Source organism: Coregonus clupeaformis, chromosome 12 (assembly GCF_020615455.1).
Source record: "Coregonus clupeaformis isolate EN_2021a chromosome 12, ASM2061545v1, whole genome shotgun sequence".
In the NCBI taxonomy this organism is placed as follows: Eukaryota; Metazoa; Chordata; class Actinopteri; order Salmoniformes; family Salmonidae; genus Coregonus; species Coregonus clupeaformis.
Genome location: NC_059203.1, coordinates 20,821,249 through 20,839,965, shown reverse-complemented (window position 1 = coordinate 20,839,965; position 18,717 = coordinate 20,821,249). Strand labels below are relative to the sequence as shown.

Below are 18,717 nucleotides of genomic sequence, written 5' to 3'. Positions count from 1 at the left end.
ATTTTTTTTCAAATTGATGTTGGCAACATTTAGTTAGGAAAGTAACAAAAAATCTAATTCAAGCAATTATAATTTTCAACAACATATGGGTTTTTACTAGTTTGATTCTGCATTAGCAAAGTTCTTTCCCACTTGAAAAAATAAGCCAACATTTTACCTTAATCTCGAAAGGTTTGGGAACAGTCAATGATTACAGTTTTACTATTCCATAGTGCAGTATGCCAGCGCTCCATCTCCTGCCATGGGTAACCCACGTTGATGCTGAGCTGATTTTTGGGGAACGATGAAGTTAAGATGAAAAAAAAAATGATGACTGAGGTTGCAAAGTTAGGTTGCCTAGCGTCACGGTTAAATAGTCTCCTTTGATAGGTGACTAGGAAGATTTATAAGCCCTCTGGCGTCGGGATTAAAGCTGTGCAAAGTCAAGTGTTTCATCACTGCATGCAGAGGCTGATATGGCTGAAAGGCTTGGAGGGAGATGGAGGGGAGGGCAGGGGAGGGGAGAGGAGGGGAGGGAGGGAGAATAGGAAGAGGAGAGAAGATGAGCTTTTTCAGTTGACTTCAGTTCTACAGCTGCACCATCGAGAGCATCCTGACCGGTTGCATCACCGCTTGGTATGGCAACAGCTCGGCATCTGACCGTAAGGCGCTACAGAGGGTAGTGCGTACGGCCCAGTACATCACTGGGGCCAAGCTTCCTGCCATCCAGGAACTATATACTAGAAGGTGTCAGAGGAAAGGCCAAAAAATTGTCAAAGACTCCAGTCACCCAAGTCAGTACCGGAGCGCCAAGTCTAGGACCAAAAGGCTCCTTAACAGCTTCTACCCCCAAGCCATAAGACTGCTGAACAATTAATCAAATGGCCACCCAGACTATTTACATTGACACCCCCCCCATTTGTTTTTACACTGCTGCTACCTACTGTTAATTAACTATATTAGTAACTTTACCCCTACCTACATGTACAGATTACCTCAACTAACCTGTACCCACGCACATTGACTCGGTACCGGTACCCCCTGTATATAGCCTCGTTATTGTTATTTTATTGTGTTACCTTTTATAATTTTTTACTTTAGTTTATTTGGTAAATATTTTCTTTACTCTTTCTTGAACTGCATTGGGCTTGTAAGTAAGCATTTCATGGTAAGGTTGTATTCGCCGCATGTGACAAATAAAGTTTGATTTGATTTGACTCCAACTCTTCCAGTTGGCTCTTGTGTTCTCAGTCGTCTTACTTGAGGTAAAACTAAATAACTCTCAGCTGGTGATTTACTATTAAAATATTTCCCCCCATTGTTTGCAGCAGCAGAGAGCAGACAGATGCACGGACAGAGTGGTGGTGTGTAGCATGTTAATATATGGTCGTGGTCAAAGGTTTTGAGAATTACACAAATACTAATTTTCACAAAGTCTGCTGCCTCAGTTTTGATGATGGCAATTTGCATATACTCCAGAATGTCATGAAGAGTGATCAGATGAATTGCAATTAATTGCAAACTCCCTCTGTGCCATGAAAATGAACATTTACACTGCATTTCAGCCCTGCCACAAAAGGACGAGCTGCCATCATGTCAGTGATTCTCTCGTTAACACAGGTGAGAGTGTTGACGAGGACAAGGCTGGAGATCACTCTGTCATGCTGATTGAGTTAGAATAACAGACTGGAAGCTTTAAAAGGAGGGTGGTGCTTGAAATCATTGTTCTTCCTCTGTTAACCATGGTTACCTGCAAGGAAACACGTGCCGTCATCATTGCTTTGCACAAAAAGGGCTTCACAGGCAAGGATATTGCTGCTAGTAAGATTGCACCTAAATCAACCATTTATCGGATCATCAAGAACTTCAAGGAGAGAGGTTCAATTGTTGTGAAGAAGTCCAGCAAGTGCCAGGACCGCCTCCTGGTTGATTCAGCTGCGGGATCGGGGCACCACCAGTGCAGAGCTTGCTCAGGAATGGCAGCAGGCAGGTGTGAGTGCATCTGCACGCACAGTGAGGTGAAGACTTTTGGAGGATGGCCTGGTATCAAGAAGGGCAGCAAAGAAGCCACATCAGGGACGGACTGATATTCTGCAAAAGGTACAGGGATTGGACTGCTGAGGACTGGGGTAAAGTCATTTTCTCTGATGAATCCCCTTTCCTATTGTTTGGGGCATCCGGAAAGCACCTTGTCCGGAGAAGACAAGGTGAGCGCTACCATCAGTCCTGTGTCATGCCAACAGTAAAGCATCCTGAGACCATTCATGTGTGGGGTTGCTTCTCAGCCAAGGGAGTGGGCTCACTCACAATTTTGCCTAAGAACACAGCCATGAATAAAGAATGGTTCCAACACATCCTCCGAGAGCAACTTCTCCCAACCATCCAAGAACAGTTTGGTGATGACCAATGCCTTTTCCAGCATGATGGAGCACCTTGCCATAAGGCAAAAGTGATAACTAAGTGGCTCGGGGAACAAAACATCGACATTTTGGGTCCATGGCCAGGAAACTCCCAGACCTTTGAGAACTTGTGGTCGATCCTCAAGAGGCAAGTGGACAAACAAAAACCCACAAACTCCAAGCACTGATTATGCAAGAATGGGCTGCCATCAGTCAGGATGTGGCTCAGAAGTTAATTGACAGCATGCCAGGGCGGATTGCAGAGGTCTTGAAAAAGAAGGGTCAACACTGCAAATATTGACTCTTTGCATAAACTTAATGTAATTGTCAATAAAAGCCTTTGACACTTATGGAATGCTTGTAATTATACTTCAGTATACCATAGTAACATCTGACAAAAATATCTCATAACACTGAAGCAGCAAACTTTGTGAAGACCAATACTTGTGTCATTCTCAAAACTTTTGACCATGACTGTAGATGGCTTGATCTCTTAACAAAGACTAAGGCCCTGAGGTTACACAGATTAGATCAGACATCACTGAATCATATTCTCTGCACGTCTCCCGACTCACGTCTGTTTTTAATTCCTACTTCCTACCCAAACCATAACGTATACATGCCAAATGGCACCCTATTCCCTATGTAGTGCACTACTTTTACCCAGAGCTCTATAGGCCCTGGTCAAAATAGTGCTCTAAATAGGGAATAGGATGGCATTTGAGACGCAACCGATACCTATGCACAGGCAGGTCCTCTTGTGCTGGAGTGTTAATAGGAACAAACTGCTCAAACAGGTGACGCTCCCAGCACACACACACACACACACACGCACGCACGCACGCACACACACACACACACATGCGCACACGCACACACGCACACGCACACACGCACACGCACGCACGCACGCACGCACGCACACACACACACACACACACACACACACCGACAGACATTGCGCAAACAGGTGACGCTCCTAAAACAATGGGAGTGATTCGAGTCGTCTGTCTGTGTGAAACAAAGGAAGTATGAAAGGAAGGCTGTAGGTTAACAACACTGCTGAATCTCACTCTCTCTTTCTCTCTGAAGGCTATAGGTTAACAACACTGCTGAATCTCACTCTCTCTTTCTCTCTGAAGGCTATAGGTTAACAACACTGCTGAATCTCACTCTCTCTTTCTCTCTGAAGGCTATAGGTTAACAACACTGCTGAATCTCACTCTCTCTTTCTCTCTGAAGGCTGTAGGTTAACAACACTGCTGAATCTCACTCTCTCTTTCTCTCTGAAGGCTATAGGTTAACAACACTGCTGAATCTCACTCTCTCTTTCTCTCTGAAGGCTATAGGTTAACAACACTGCTGAATCTCACTCTCTCTTTCTCTCTGAAGGCTATAGGTTAACAACACTGCTGAATCTCACTCTCTCTTTCTCTCTGAAGGCTGTAGGTTAACAACACTGCTGAATCTCACTCTCTCTTTCTCTCTGAAGGCTATAGGTTAACAACACTGCTGAATCTCACTCTCTCTTTCTCTCTGAAGGCTGTAGGTTAACAACACTGCTGAATCTCACTCTCTCTTTCTCTCTGAAGGCTATAGGTTAACAACACTGCTGAATCTCACTCTCTCTTTCTCTCTGAAGGCTATAGGTTAACAACACTGCTGAATCTCACTCTCTCTTTCTCTCTGAAGGCTGTAGGTTAACAACACTGCTGAATCTCACTCTCTCTTTCTCTCTGAAGGCTGTAGGGCGGCAGGTAGCTTAGTGGGTATGAGCGTTGTGCCAGTAACCGAAAGGTCGCTGGTTCTAATCCCAGAGCCGACTAGGTGAAAAAGCTGTCGATGTGCCCTTAAGCAAGGCACGTAACCCTAATTGCTCTGGATAAGAGCGTCTGCTAAAAGACTAAAATGTAGATTAACAACACTGCTGAATCTCTCTTTCTATCTGAAGGCTGTAGGTTAACAACACCGCTGAATGTAAAGCTGGGAGCAGAGAGAGAGGAACGCCTCCTCCTGAGAATGACAGTGACAAAGACAGATCATTGTGCTGCCTAATTTCTGGTGTGATGACAGGGCTGTTGGAATATATTAAGTGTGCACGTGCTGGTGTGTGTGCATCCATGCGTGTGTGTTTCTACAGGCGTAGAGGGAATAGATAGCGGAAGTGTTCTATCTAATAGCATACGGAGCAGAACTCCAGGGACAATTATTGATGATTGGCCCCATAGCAGCGAAGCGTGAAAGTATTAATTTATGAATCAAGTTTGAAGGAAATGAAGACTTACATGAATAATGAATCCTCTTCTCGACACTCAAAATAATGTGTCCTAATGTATCACTTCACTTCCCAACAGAGATACAGACAGCTGTGACCGAATGAGACAAACCGAAGCTTAAGTAACACAGACAGTAAACCCAGGCTTAAGTAACACAGACAGTAAACCCAGGCTTAAGTAACACAGACAGTAAACCCAGGTTTAAGTAACACAGACAGTAAACCCAGGCTTAAGTAACACAGACAGTAAACCCAGGCTTAAGTAACACAGACAGTAAACCCAGGCTTAAGTAACACAAACAGTAAACCCAGGCTTAAGTAACACAGACATTAAACCCAGGCTTAAGTAACACAAACAGTAAACCCAGGCTTAAGTAACACAGACAGTAAACCCAGGCTTAAGTAACACAAACAGTAAACCCAGGCTTAAGTAACACAAACAGTAAACCCAGGCTTAAGTAACACAGACAGTAAACCCAGGCTTAAGTAACACAGACAGTAAACCCAGGCTTAAGTAGGCTTAATAGTGTCGCAGAATGCATCCAAATGAGAAAAAGAGAGAAATCTATCATTTTTATGTTTACCGTTAGGAACTCAAAGCTGCATGCATTACAGTTGTTGATCACGTTTGCATCTGCATATAATCAGGAAGCCAGTAGATGACCTACTATATGGATGCGTCTCAAACTACACCTTATCCCCCTCTCTGCAGTGCTGTGCACTACTTTTGGCCAGAGCTACAGCTACATTGTGCTCTGGTTAAAATATGTGCACTGCATAGGGAATAGGGTGTGATTTGAGACACATCCCTATAATAGCCCTGTTTTCTCCCCCTTCCTTCCAGATGACGGTCCTTACTCTAAAGGGAACAAGGACTCACAAGGGACAGACAATTCCCTGACCGCCAGGAGACAAAGTATCCCAGGTACACTACTGAGTTTCTTTACTCTTCGGCTGCTCATCTCAGCTCTCTCTCTCTCTCGTCTCTCTGGTCTCTCTTGGGTCTCTATCTGGGCTCTCTGCCCTTCTCTGGTCTCTCTCTCCTCGCATGTACAAAGCTCACAGCTCGCTCTCTGAGTTTATTTCCTGGTCTCTATGAGCTATCTCTCTGGTCTCTCTGGTTCTCTGGCTTTGCACTTCACAACCCGCTCTCTCTGGTTTATTTCTCTCCATCTGTCTGTACCTCACAGCTCTCAGCGCTCTCTCTCTCTCTCTGGTCTCTTTCTCTCTATCTGTCTGTACCTCACAGCTCGCAACTCTCTCTCTCTCTCTGTTCTCTTTCTCTCTGGCTCTGTACCTCACAGCTCGCAGCTCTCTCTCTCTCTCGCTCAGGTCTCTTTCTCACTGGCTTTGTACCTCACAGCTCGCAACTCTCTCTCTGTTCTCTTTCTCTCTGGCTCTGTACCTCACAGCTCGCAGCTCTCTCTCACTCAGGTCTCTTTCTCTCTGGCTCTGTACCTCACAGCTCGCAGCTCTCTCTCTCTCTCTCAGGTCTCTTTCTCTCTGGCTCTGTACCTCACAGCTCGCAGCTCTCTCTCTCTCAGGTCTCTTTCTCTTCGGCCTCCTCTGCTCTTCTCAACTGCTCTCGCTAGTTTATTTCTCTCCGGTTCTCCACACCTCACAGCTCTCTCTCTCTCTGTCCCCACTCTCTCCTAGTAGGGATGGCTTCTGCCCCGAAGAGTACATGCCTGGATGGGTGTGATATTGGCTCTCTGTCAGGCTTTCTCCAGTCCCCTGCTGGTTGGGCCTGGATGGGTGTGATATTGGCTCTCTGTCAGGCTTTCTCCAGTCCCCTGCTGGTTGGGCCTGGATGGGTGTGATATTGGCTGTCTGTCAGGCTTCCTCCAGTCCCCTGCTGGTTGGGCCTGGATGGGTGTGATATTGGCTCTCTGTCAGGCTTCCTCCAGTCCCCTGCTGGTTGGGCCTGGATGGGTGTGATATTGGCTGTCTGTCAGGCTTCCTCCAGTCCCCTGCTGGTTGGGCCTGGATGGGTGTGATATTGGCTGTCTGTCAGGCTTTCTCCAGTCCCCTGCTGGTTGAACCTGGATGGGTGTAAACTAAAGCACAGAGATTATGATGGGGAATTTGTGTTCCGCTGCTCACAGTGCCTGGCTGTTCTGGCTGCTTCACCTCTTAATGGGATGTGTACTATGCGTTATGTACAGTGGGGGGTAACGTCAAACATAAAGAATTGTATGAGAAATACAGTATTTTGTTCTTCCAGATTCATGACTGTACAGAAATACTGCATCCCTCATTATGATAAAAGAGAACCGTGTTACTTACTGTGCTGAATGTCATAATATTTAATATTGAAACTCTTACCCTACGAGGTTCATAGCCTGCTGGTTTTCTGTTCTACCTGATAATTAATTGCACACACCTGGTGTCCCAGGTCTAAATCAGTCCCTGATTAGAGGGGAACAATGAAAAAATGCAGTGGAACTGTCTTGGAGATCCAGAGTTGAGTTTTGAGGGCCCTAGACTGTAACCAGCTTCTATTTCAACACAGTATTCCATCTCAAATTCAACATTTCACTGTGCTTTAAGTTCAGCCTGTATCCTGAGGCTAAATGTGAAGTGGGATAATTATAGTGTGGTGATAACTGTATGTTTAAACACGATGCAGAACATAGCTCCTTTCACAGTCTAACACCAAGTGTGACTAAACAACGAGATGATACTGTTAAAATTATACTAATCCACACTGGGAAATGTGTACCTTTTAGAAATATATATATTATATTTAATCTGCTGGATTGCACTGTTGACTCCTGTAAAATGCAGCATGTATCGGGGTCAGTCTGTCTTCAATTATCATTGCTGCAGGCAATAACTGATACATTTGGTGCTATATTTAAAGGTGAATGGTACAGGTAAAGTGCAATATAGTTCCATCAGATAGATACAGTGTCTTCAGAAAGTATTCACACCCCTTGACTTTTTCCACATTTTGTTGTGTTACAAAGTGGGATTAAAATTGATTTAATTGTCATTTTTTGTCAACGATCTACACAATATACTCGGTAATGTCAAAGTGGAAGAAAAATTATAACATTTGTAAAACATTTATGAAAAATAAAACACTTATGTATATTTGATTAGATACGTATTCAAATCCCTGAGTCAATACATGTTAGAATCACCTTTGGCAGCGATTACAGAGTCTTTCTGGGTAAGTCACTAAGAGCTTTACACACCTGGATTGAGCAACATTTGCCCATTATTATTTTCACAATTCTTCAAGCTCTGTCAAATTGGTTGTTGATCATTGCTAGACAACCATTTTCAGGTCTTGCCAGAGATTCTCAAGCAGATTTAAGTCAAAACTGTAACTCAGCCACTCAGGAACATTCACTGTCTTCTTGGTAAGCAAGTTCAGTATAGATTTGGCCTTGTGTTTTAGGTTGTCCTGCTGAAAGGTGAATTCATCTCCCAGTGTCTGGTGGAAAGCAGACTGAACCAGGTTTTCCTCTAGGATTTTGCCAGTGCTTAGCTCCATTCCGTTTCTTTTTTATCCTGAAAAACTCCCCAGTCCTTAATGATTACAAGCATACCCATAACATGATGCAGCCACCACCATAATTGAAAATATGGAGAGTGGTGCTCAGTAATCTGTTGTATTGGATTTGTCCCAAACATAACACTTTGTATTCAGAACAAAAAGTTAATTGCTTTGACACATTTTTTTGCAGTATTACTTTAGTGTCTTGTTGCAAACAGAATGCATGTTTTGGAAGACTTTTATTCTGTACAGGCTTCATTCTTTTCACTCTGTCAATTAGGTTAGTATTGTGGAGTAACTACAATGTTGTTGATCCATCATTAGTTTTCTCCTATCACAGCCATTACACTCTGTAACTGTTTTAAAGTCACCATTGGCCCCATGGTGAAATCCCTTAGCGGTTGACTTCCTCTCCGGCAACTGAGTTAGGAAGGACGCCTGTATCTTTGTAGTGACTGGGTGTATTGATACACCATCCAAAGTGTAATTAGATGACGCAGATGCTAAGCTACAGGACTGTTTTGCTAGCACAGACTGGAACATGTTCCGGGATTCTTCAGACAGCATTGAGGAGTACACCACATCAGTCACTGGCTTCATCAATAAGTGCATCGATGATGTCGTCCCCACAGTGACAGTACGTACATACCCCAACCAGAAGCCATGGATTACAGGAAACATCCGCACTGAGCTAAAGGGTAGAGCTGCCGCTTTCAAGGAACGGGACTCTAACCCGGACGCTTATAAGAAATCCCGCTATGACCTCCGACGAACCATCAAACAGGCAAAGAGTCAATACAGGTCTAAGATTGAATCATACTACACTGGCTCTGACGCTCGTCGGATGTGGCAGGGCTTGAAAACTATTACAGACTACAAAGGGAAGCACAGCCGCGAGCTGCCCAGTGACACAAGCCTACCAGACGAGCTAAACCACTTCTATGCTCGCTTCGAGGCAAGCAACACTGAAGCATGTATGAGAGCACCAGCTGTTCCGGATGACTATGTGATCACGCTCTCCGTAGCCGATGTGAGTAAGACTTTTAAGCAGGTCAACATTCACAAGGCCGCAGGGCCAGACGGATTACCAGGACGTGTACTCTGAGCATGTGCTGACCAACTGGCAAGTGTCTTCACTGACATTTTCAACATGTCCCTGACTGAGTCTGTAATACCAACATGTTTCAAGCAGAACACCATAGTCCCCGTGCCCAAGAACTCTAAGATAACCTGCCTAAATGACTACCGACCCGTAGCACTGACGTCTGTAGCCATGAAGTGCTTTGAAAGACTGGTCATGGCTCACATCAACAGCATAATCCCAGAAACCCTAGACCCACTCCAATTTGCATACCGCCCCAACAGATCCACAGATGATGCAATCTCTATCGCACTCCACACTGCCCTTTCCCACCTGGACAAGAGGAACACCTACGTGAGAATGCTATTCATTGACTACAGCTCAGCATTCAACACCATAGTGCCCTCTAAGCTCATCACTAAGCTAAGGATCCTGGGACTAAACACCTCCCTCTGCAACTGGATCCTGGACTTCCTGACGGGCCGCCCCCCAGGTGGTAAGGGTAGGTAACAACACATCTGCCACACTGATCCTCAACACGGGGGCCCCTCAGGGGTGCGTGCTCAGTCCCCTCCTGTACTCTCTGTTCACCCATGACTGCATGGCCAGGCACGACTCCAACACCATCATTAAGTTTGCCGACGACACAACAGTGGTAGGCCTGATCACCGACAACGATGAGACAGCCTATAGGGAGGAGGTCAGAGATCTGGCCGTGTGGTGCCAGGACAACAACCTCTCCCTCAACGTGACCAAGACAAAGGAGATGATTGTGGACTACAGGAAAAAAAAGTGTACTGAGCACGCCCCCATTCTCATCGACTGGGCTGTAGTGGAACAGGTTGAGAGCTTCAAGTTCCTTGGTGTCCACATCACCAATGAACTATCATGGTCCAAACACACCAAGACAGTCGTGAAGAGGGCACGACAAAGCCTATTCCCCCTCAGGAGACTAAAAAGGTTTGGCATGGGTCCTCAGATCCTCAAAAAATTCTACAGCTGCACCATCGAGAGCATCCTGACTGGTTGCATCACCGCCTGGTATGGCAACTGCTTGGCCTCTGACCGCAAGGCACTACAGAGGGTAGTGCGTACGGCCCAGTACATCACTGGGGCAAAGCTCCCTGCCATTCAGAACCTCTATACCAGGCGGTGTCAGAGGAAGGCCCTCAAAATTGTCAAAGACTCCAGCCACCCTAGTCATAGACTGTTCTCTCTGCTACCGCACGGCAAGCGGTACCGGAGTGCCAAGTCTAGGTCCAAAAGACTTCTCAACAGCTTCTACCCCCAAGCCATAAGACTCCTGAACAGCTAATCATGGCTACCCGGACTATTTGCACTGCCCCCCCACCCCATCCTTTTTACGCTGCTGCTACTCTGTTAAGTATTTATGCATAGTCACTTTAACTCTACCCACATGTACATATTACCTCAACTACCTCAACTAGCCGGTGCCCCCGCACATTGACTCTGCAACGGTACCCCCCTGTATATATAGCCTCCCTACTGTCACTTTATTTTACTGTATATATAGCCTCCCTACTGTCACTTTATTTTACTTCTGCTCTTTTTTTCTCAACACTTTTTTTGTTGTTGTTTTATTCTTACTTTTTTTGTTTAAAATAAATGCACTGTTGGTTAAGGGCTGTAAGTAAGCATTTCACTGTAATGTCTGCACCTGTTGTATTCGGCGCATGTGACCAATAACATTTGATTTGATTTGATTTGATTTTATTTGAATTAATAACTTCAGCATGCTCAAAGGGAAATTCAGTGTCTGCTTTTTAAAAATTCTACCCATCTACCAATAGGTGCCCTTCTTTGAGAGGCATTGGAAAACCTCCCTGGTCTTTGTGGTTGAATCTGTGCTTGAAATTCACTTCTCGACTGAGGGACCTTAAAGATACTTGTATGTGTGGGGCACAGAATTGAGGTAGTCATTAAAAAAGCATGCAACTTATAATGTGACTTGTTAAGCAACTTTTTTCTCCTGAACTTATTTAGACTTGCCGTAACAAAGGGGTTGAATACTTATTGACTCAAACCATTTCAACTTTTCATCTTTTTATTAATTACGGTAGTAAAAATCGAAATGTTATCCATTTTAAATTCAGGCTGTAACACAACAACATTTGGAAAAGTCATGGGGTGTGAATACTTTCTGAAGGCACTGTCCTCTTCTTCCCTGGGTGTTTTGATTTTTGATACTCCAAGGTTGTATTGAAGTTGTATTGAGGTTGATACAGTGAGGTTGTATTGAGGTGTGAGGTTATGAGGTTGATACGCTAAGGTTGTATTGAGGTTGATACAGTGAGGTTGTATTGAAGTTATATTGAGGTAGATACGCTAAGGTTTATTGAGGTTGATACAGTGAGGTTGTATTGAGGTTGTATTAAGGTTGTTACACTGATGTTGTATTAAGGTTGATACGCTGATGTTGTAGAGGTTGATCAGGTGATGTTGTATTGAGGTTGATACGCTGATGTTGTATTGGGGCAGATACTCTAAGGATTATTGAAGTTGAAACAGTGAGGTTGTATTGAGGTTTTATTAAGTTTGCCACACTGATGTTGTATTGAGGTTGTTACACTGATGTTGTATTGAGGTTAATATGCTGATGTTGTATTGAGGTTAATATGCTGATGTTGTATTGAGGTTAATATGCTGATGTTGTATTGAGGTTAATATGCTGATGTTGTATTGAGGTTAATATGCTGATGTTGTATTGAGGTTAATATGCTGATGTTGTATTGAGGTTAATATGCTGATGTTGTATTGAGGTTAATATGCTGATGTTGTATTGAGGTTGTTACACTGATGTTGTATTGAGGTTGATAATCTGATGTTGTTTTGAGGTTGATACATAGACTGATGTTGTATTGTCTCCACCTCATAGGAAAGATGGTGGGGGACTCAAAGGGATAATCATGTGGAACAAGAAAAGGATGCACCTCCATTTCAGAAATGTACAGCAGGGATGTATAGTCAGGGTTCAACTGCTCCCCAAAGCACCTTATCTAACAGTTATTGGAAACTTGAAAACCAGTTTTCATTCCGGACTGTTATGGTAGAGAGATCAGAGATCAGTTACAAGTGACTGACACAGATAATAGAAGGAAGTGATACTGGTGAAATGAGTTTATGTTCCTCTCAGTTTGAAAGGACTGTTTCTCAGTCTATCTTTCTTAGAGAGGGATTTGTTGTTTCCATCAGTTTGAATTCACCTGTTTTCTCCTCAACAAAATGACTATAAGTACAGTCTTCAGGCATTGTCAACAAAAACACAATTAAGTTCTGAACATTCACAGTAGGTCATTTGGTTTCCTGGAGTTGTTTTCCATGCAGGACATTGTTTCTAGTATTGCTATAGAACATTTCCTTATTTCCATTTCTCCCCCTCGGTCTCATGTCATGTTGTGTTCTCATTAGAACACAGCTAGTTGAGCGATTAGGCTTCATTTTGCCTCAGTCCTTCTCTGTCGCATTGCATGCCTTGTCACTGTTGCAGCATTTAGATTAGATAGACAGTCAGTATCTCATAGAAGCAGAAAAAGTCATGGGTCCCGTTTACCATCTGTACTCTAAAGATGGGTCTACTGTTTATATACCTAGACATTAGGTAGCCTGGAATCCACTGACTATCACTGTTGTTTTACTATTGTTTCACTTCAACAATAGTGACATGGAGGTAATTATCATTGTTAATTCCAGGCTAGGCATTAATTAAGGGTCGTATCTTTCAATCTGGTTGTGTATGTTTTGTTTATTGCTTTTCTTGGCGTCTGTTAGCGATAGCTACTGAATGTGTTAAATGCCCAATCTGTGATATTTACAGATATTTTGAAAGATGTAAAAATGTAGGAGTGGGCCTTTAAAAAGGTACAAAGTAACATTCAGACTCTCTGTCTTAAAAAGGTAGAGAGGTGTCTTATCCTTCTAGACCAGATAGAAAAACTAAGATAATGAGGTACGGTGGCTTGCGAAAGTGTTCACCCCCCTTGGCATTTTTCCTATTTTGTTGCCTTACAACCTGGAATTAAAATGGATTTTGGGGGGGTTTGTATCATTTGATTTACACAACGTGCCTACCACTTTGAAGATGCAAAATATTTTTGGGGGTGAAACAAACAAGAAATAAGACAAAAAAACAGAAAACTTGTGCGTGCGTAACTATTCACAGAGCCACCTTTTGCAGCAATTACAGCTGCAAGTCTCTTGGGGTATGTCTCTATAAGCTTGGCACATCTAGCCACTGGGATTTTTGCCCATTCTTCAAGGCAAAACTGCTCCAGCTACTTCAAGTTGGATGGGTTCCGCTGGTGTATAGCAATCTTTAAGTCATACCACAGATTCTCAATTAAATTGAGGTCTGGGCTTTGACTAGGCCATTCCAAGGCATTTAAACGTTTCCCCTTAAACCACGTGAGTGTTGCTTTAGCAGTATGCTTAGGGTCATTGTCCTGCTGGAAGGTGAACCTCCGTCCCAGTCTCAAATCTCTGAAAGACTGAAACAGGATTCCCTCAATAATTTCCCTGTATTTAGTGCCATCCATCATTCTTTCAATTCTGACCAGTTTCCCAGACCCAGCCGATGAAAAACAACCCCACAGCATGATGCTGCCACCACCATGCTTCACTGTGGGGATGGTGTTCTCGGGGTGATGAGAGGTGTTGGGTTTGTGCCAGACAGCGTTTTCCTTGATCGCCAAAAAGCTCAATTTTAGTCTCATCTGACCAGAGTACCTTCTTCCATATATTTGGGTAGTCTCCCACATGCCTTTTGGCGAACACCAAACGTGTTTGCTTATTTTTTTCTTTAAGCAATGGCTTTTTTCTGGCCACTCTTCCGTAAAGCCCAGCTCTGTGGAGTGTACGCCTTAAAGTGGTCCTATGGACAGATACTCCAATCTCCGCTGTGGAGCTTTGCAGCTCCTTCAGGGTTATTTTTAGTCTCTTTGTTGCCTCTCTGATTAATGCCCTCCTTGCCTGGTCTGTGAGTTTTGGTGGGCGGCCCTCTCTTGGCAGGTTTGTTGTTGTGCCATATTCGTTCAATTTTTTATATTGGATTTAATGGTGCTCCGTGGGATGTTCAAAGTTTCTGATATTTTTTTTTATAACCCAACCCTGATCTGTACTTCTCCACAACTTTGTCCCTGACCTGTTTGGAGAGCTCCTTGGTCTTCATGGTGCCGCTTGCTTGGTGGTGCCCCTTGCTTAAATGGTGTTGCAGACTCTGGGGCCTTTCAGAACAGGTGCATATATACTGAGATCATGTGACACTTAGATTACACACAGGTGGACTTTATTTAACTAATTACATGACTTCTGGTTGGTTGCACCAGATCTTATTTAGGGGCTTCATAGCAAAGGGGGTGAATACATATGCAACAACCACCTTTCCGTTATTTATTTTTTTGAATTTTTTGAAACAAGCAATTTTTTAAATTTCACTTCACCAATTTTGACTATTTTGTGTTTGTCCATTACATGAAATCCAAATAAAAATCAATTTAAATTACAGGTTGTAATGCAACAAAATAGGAAAAACGCCAAGGGGGTTGAATACTTTTGCAAGGCACTGTATTTGTATTTGTATTTATTAAGGAACCCCATTAGCTGTAGCCAAGGAAGCAGCTACTCTTCCTGGGATCCAGCAACATTAAGGCAGTTATATACAATTTAAAATATTACATGACATTACAGTTCATAACACTTTACCGAAAACATTTAGTGTGTTCCCTCAGGCCACTACTCCACTATCACATATTTACAATACAACATCCATGTATACGTGTGTGTAGAGTGTGTGTCTTATCATGTGTATGTGTGTCTGTGCCAGTGTTTTTGTTTCTTCACAGTCCCCGCTGTTTCATAAGGTGTATTTTTATCTGTTTTTTAAATCTAATTTTACTACTTGCATGACTTACCTGATGTGGAATAGAGTTCCATGTAGTCATGGCTCTATGTAGTACTGTGTGCCTCCCATAGTCTGTTCTGGACTTGGGGATTGTGAAGAGACCTTTGGTGGCATGTCTTGTGGGGTATGCATGGGTGTCCGAGCTGTGTGCCAGTAGTTCAAACAGACAACTCGGTGCATTCAACATGTCAATACCTCTCACAAATACAAGTAGTGATGAAGTCAATCTCTCCTCCACTTTGAGCCAGGAGAGATTGAAATGCATATTATTAATGTTAGCTCTCTGTGTACATCCAAGGGCCAGCTGTTCTGCCCTGTTCTGAGCCAATTGCAATTTTCCTAAGTCCCTCTTTGTGGCACCTGACCACACGACTGAACAGTAGTCCAGGTGCGACAAAACTAGGGCCTGTAGGACCTGCCTTTTTGATAGTGTTGTTAAAAATTCAGAGCATCGCTTTATTATGGACAGACTTCTCCCCATCCTTGCTACTGTTCTATCAATATGTTTTGACCATGACAGTTTACAATCCAGGGTTACTCCAAGCAGTTTAGTCTCCTCAACTTGCTAAATTTCCACATTATTCATTACAAGATTTAGTTGAGGTTTAGGGTTTAGTGAAGGATTTGTCCCAAATATAATGCTTTTAGTTTTTGAAATATTTAGGAGTAACTTATTCCTTGCCACCCATTCTGAAACTGACTGCAGCTCTTTGTTATTTCAGTCGCTGTGGTAGCTGACGTGTATAGTGTTGAGTCATCCGCATACATAGACACACTGGCTTTACTCAAAGCCATGTAGTTAGTAAAGATTGAAAACAGCTGCCCTGGGGAATTCCTGATTCTACCTGGATTTTGTTGGAAAGGCTTCCATTAAAGAACACCCTCTGTGTTCTGTTAGACAGGTAACTCTTTATCCACAATATAGCAGGGGGTGTAAAGCCATAACGCATACGTTTTTCCAGCAGCAGACTATGATCGATAATGTCAAAAGCCGCACTGAAGTCTAACAAAACAGCCCCCACAATCTTTTTATCATCAATTTCTCTCAGCCAATCATCAGTCATTTGTGTAAGTGCTGTACTTGTTGAATGTCCTTCCCAAAAGCGTGCTGAAAGTCTGTTGTCAATTTCTTTACTGTGAAATAGTATTGTATCTGGTCAAACACCATTTTTTCCAAAAGTTTTCTAAGGGTTGGTAACAGGCTGATTGGTCGGCTATTTGAGCCAGTAAAGGGGGCTTTACTATTCTTAGGTAGGGGAATAATTTTTGCTTCCCTCCAGGCCTGTGGGCACATATTTTCTAGTGGGCTTAGATTGAAGATATGGCGAATAGGAGTGGCAATATCGTCCGCTATTATCCTCAGTAATTTTCCATCCCAGTTGTCAGACCCCGGTGGCTTGTCATTGCTGATCGACAATAATACGTTTTTCACCTCTTCCACACTTACTTTACGAAATTCTAAATTACAATGCTTGCCTTTCATAATTTGATCAGATATACTTGGATGTGTAGTGTCAGCGTTTGTTGCTGGTATGTCATGCCTACATTTGCTAATCTTCCCAATGAAAAAAACATTAAAGTAGTTGGCAATATCAGTGGGTTTTGTCATGATTCAATAAATCGGAGTTTGCGTTTTTGCCCAAAATGTAATTTAAGGTGCCCCAAAGCTTTTTCCTATCATTCTTTATGTCATTTATCTTTGTTTCATAGTGGAGTTTCTTCTTCTTTTTATTCAGTTTAGTCACATGATTTCTCAATTTGCAGTATGTTTGCCAATCGGTAGTACAGCCAGACCTATTTGCCATTTATTTTGCCTCATCCCTCTCAACCATACAATTGTTCAATTCCTCATCAATTCACTGGGATTTAACAGTTTTTGCAGTTATTTTCTTAGTGGGTGCATGCTTATTAGTAAATGGGATAAGCAATTTCATAAATGTGTCAAGTGCAGCGTCTGGTTGCTCCTCATTACACACAACAGACCAACAAATATTCTTCAACAATATAAGAATCACTACAGAACTTCTTGTATGACCTCTTATACACAATATTAGGCCCAGCCTTTGGAACTTTGGTTTTCCTAGATATGGCTACTATATTTTGATCACTACATCCGATGGATTTGGATACTGCTTTCAAACAAATTTCTGCAGCGTTAGTAAAGATGTGATCAATACATGTTGATTATTTAATTCCTGTGCTGTTTGTAACTACCCTGGTAGGTTGATTGATAACCTGAACCAGGTTGCAGGCACTAGTTACAGTTTGAAGCTTTCTCTTGAGTGGGCAGCCTGATGAAAGCCAGTCAATATTTAAATCACCCAGAAAATATTCCTTGCGATTGATATCACATACATTATCAAGCATTTCACACATGTTATCCAGATGCTGACTGTTAGCACTTGGTGGTCTATAGCAGCTTCCCACCAGAATGGGCTTTAGGTGAGGCAGATGAACCTGTAGCCATATTACTTCAACAGTATTTAACATGAGATCCTCTCTAAGCTTTACAGGAATGTGATTCTGAATATAAACAGCAACATCGCCACCATTGTCATTTCTGTCTTTTCTGTAAATGTTATAGCCTTGTATTGCTACCACTGCATCATCAAAGGTATTATCTAAGTGAGTTTCAGATAGTCAGAATATGAATCAAATCAAATCATCAACTCAAATTTTATTTGTCACATGCACCGAATACAACAGGTGTACAGTCGTGGTCAAAAGTTTTGAGAATGACACAAGTATTGGTCTTCACAAAGTTCGCTGCTTTTGTGTTATGAGATATTTTTGTCAGATGTTACTATGGTATACTGAAGTATAATTACAAGCATTCCATAAGTGTCAAAGGCTTTTATTGACAATTACATTAAGTTTATGCAAATAATCAATATTTGCAGTGTTGACCCTTCTTTTTCAAGACCTCTGCAATCCGCCCTGGCATGCTGTCAATTAACTTCTGGGTCACATCCTGACTGATGGCAGCCCATTCTTGCATAATCAATGCTTGGAGTTTGTCAGAATTTGAGGGATTTGTTTTTCCACCCGCCTCTTGAGGATCGACCACAAGTTCTCAATGGGATTAAGGGGAGTTTCCTGGCCATGGACCTAAAATGTCAATGTTTTGTTCCCCGAGCCACTTAGTTATCACTTTTGCCTTATGGCAAGGTGCTCCATCATGCTGGAAAAGGCATTGGTCGTCACCAAACTGTTCTTGGATGGTTGGGAGAAGTTGCTCTCGGAGGATGTGATGGTACCATTCTTTATTCATGGCTGTGTTCTTAGGCAAAATTGTGAGTGAGCCCACTCCCATGGCTGAGAAGCAACCCCACACATGAATGGTCTCAGGATGCTTTACTGTTGGCATGACACAGGACTGATGGTAGCGCTCACCTTGTCTTCTCTGGACAAGGTGTTTTCCAGACTTTCTTGGGTGCCCTGATGCCTTCTTCACAACAATTGAACCTCTCCGCTTGAAGTTCTTGATGATCCGATAAATGGTTGATTTAGGTGCAATCTTACTAGCAGCAATATCCTTGCCTGTGAAGCCCTTTTTGTGCA

General features: G+C 42.9%; 1 protein-coding gene across 1 annotated transcript in view; it reads left to right on the top strand.

Annotated features, from left to right (window-relative positions):
• Positions 1-241: 241 nt before the first annotated feature.
• LOC121578813 (glutamate receptor-interacting protein 2-like) overlaps positions 242-18,717 on the top strand; it is a 189,980-nt gene continuing 171,504 nt past the window's right edge. Inside the window, exons 1-2 of the mRNA XM_045224103.1 lie at positions 242-245; positions 5,498-5,578. Of these exons, the coding sequence (XP_045080038.1) occupies positions 242-245; positions 5,498-5,578 (85 nt within the window). The remainder of the gene's footprint in view (positions 246-5,497; positions 5,579-18,717) is intronic.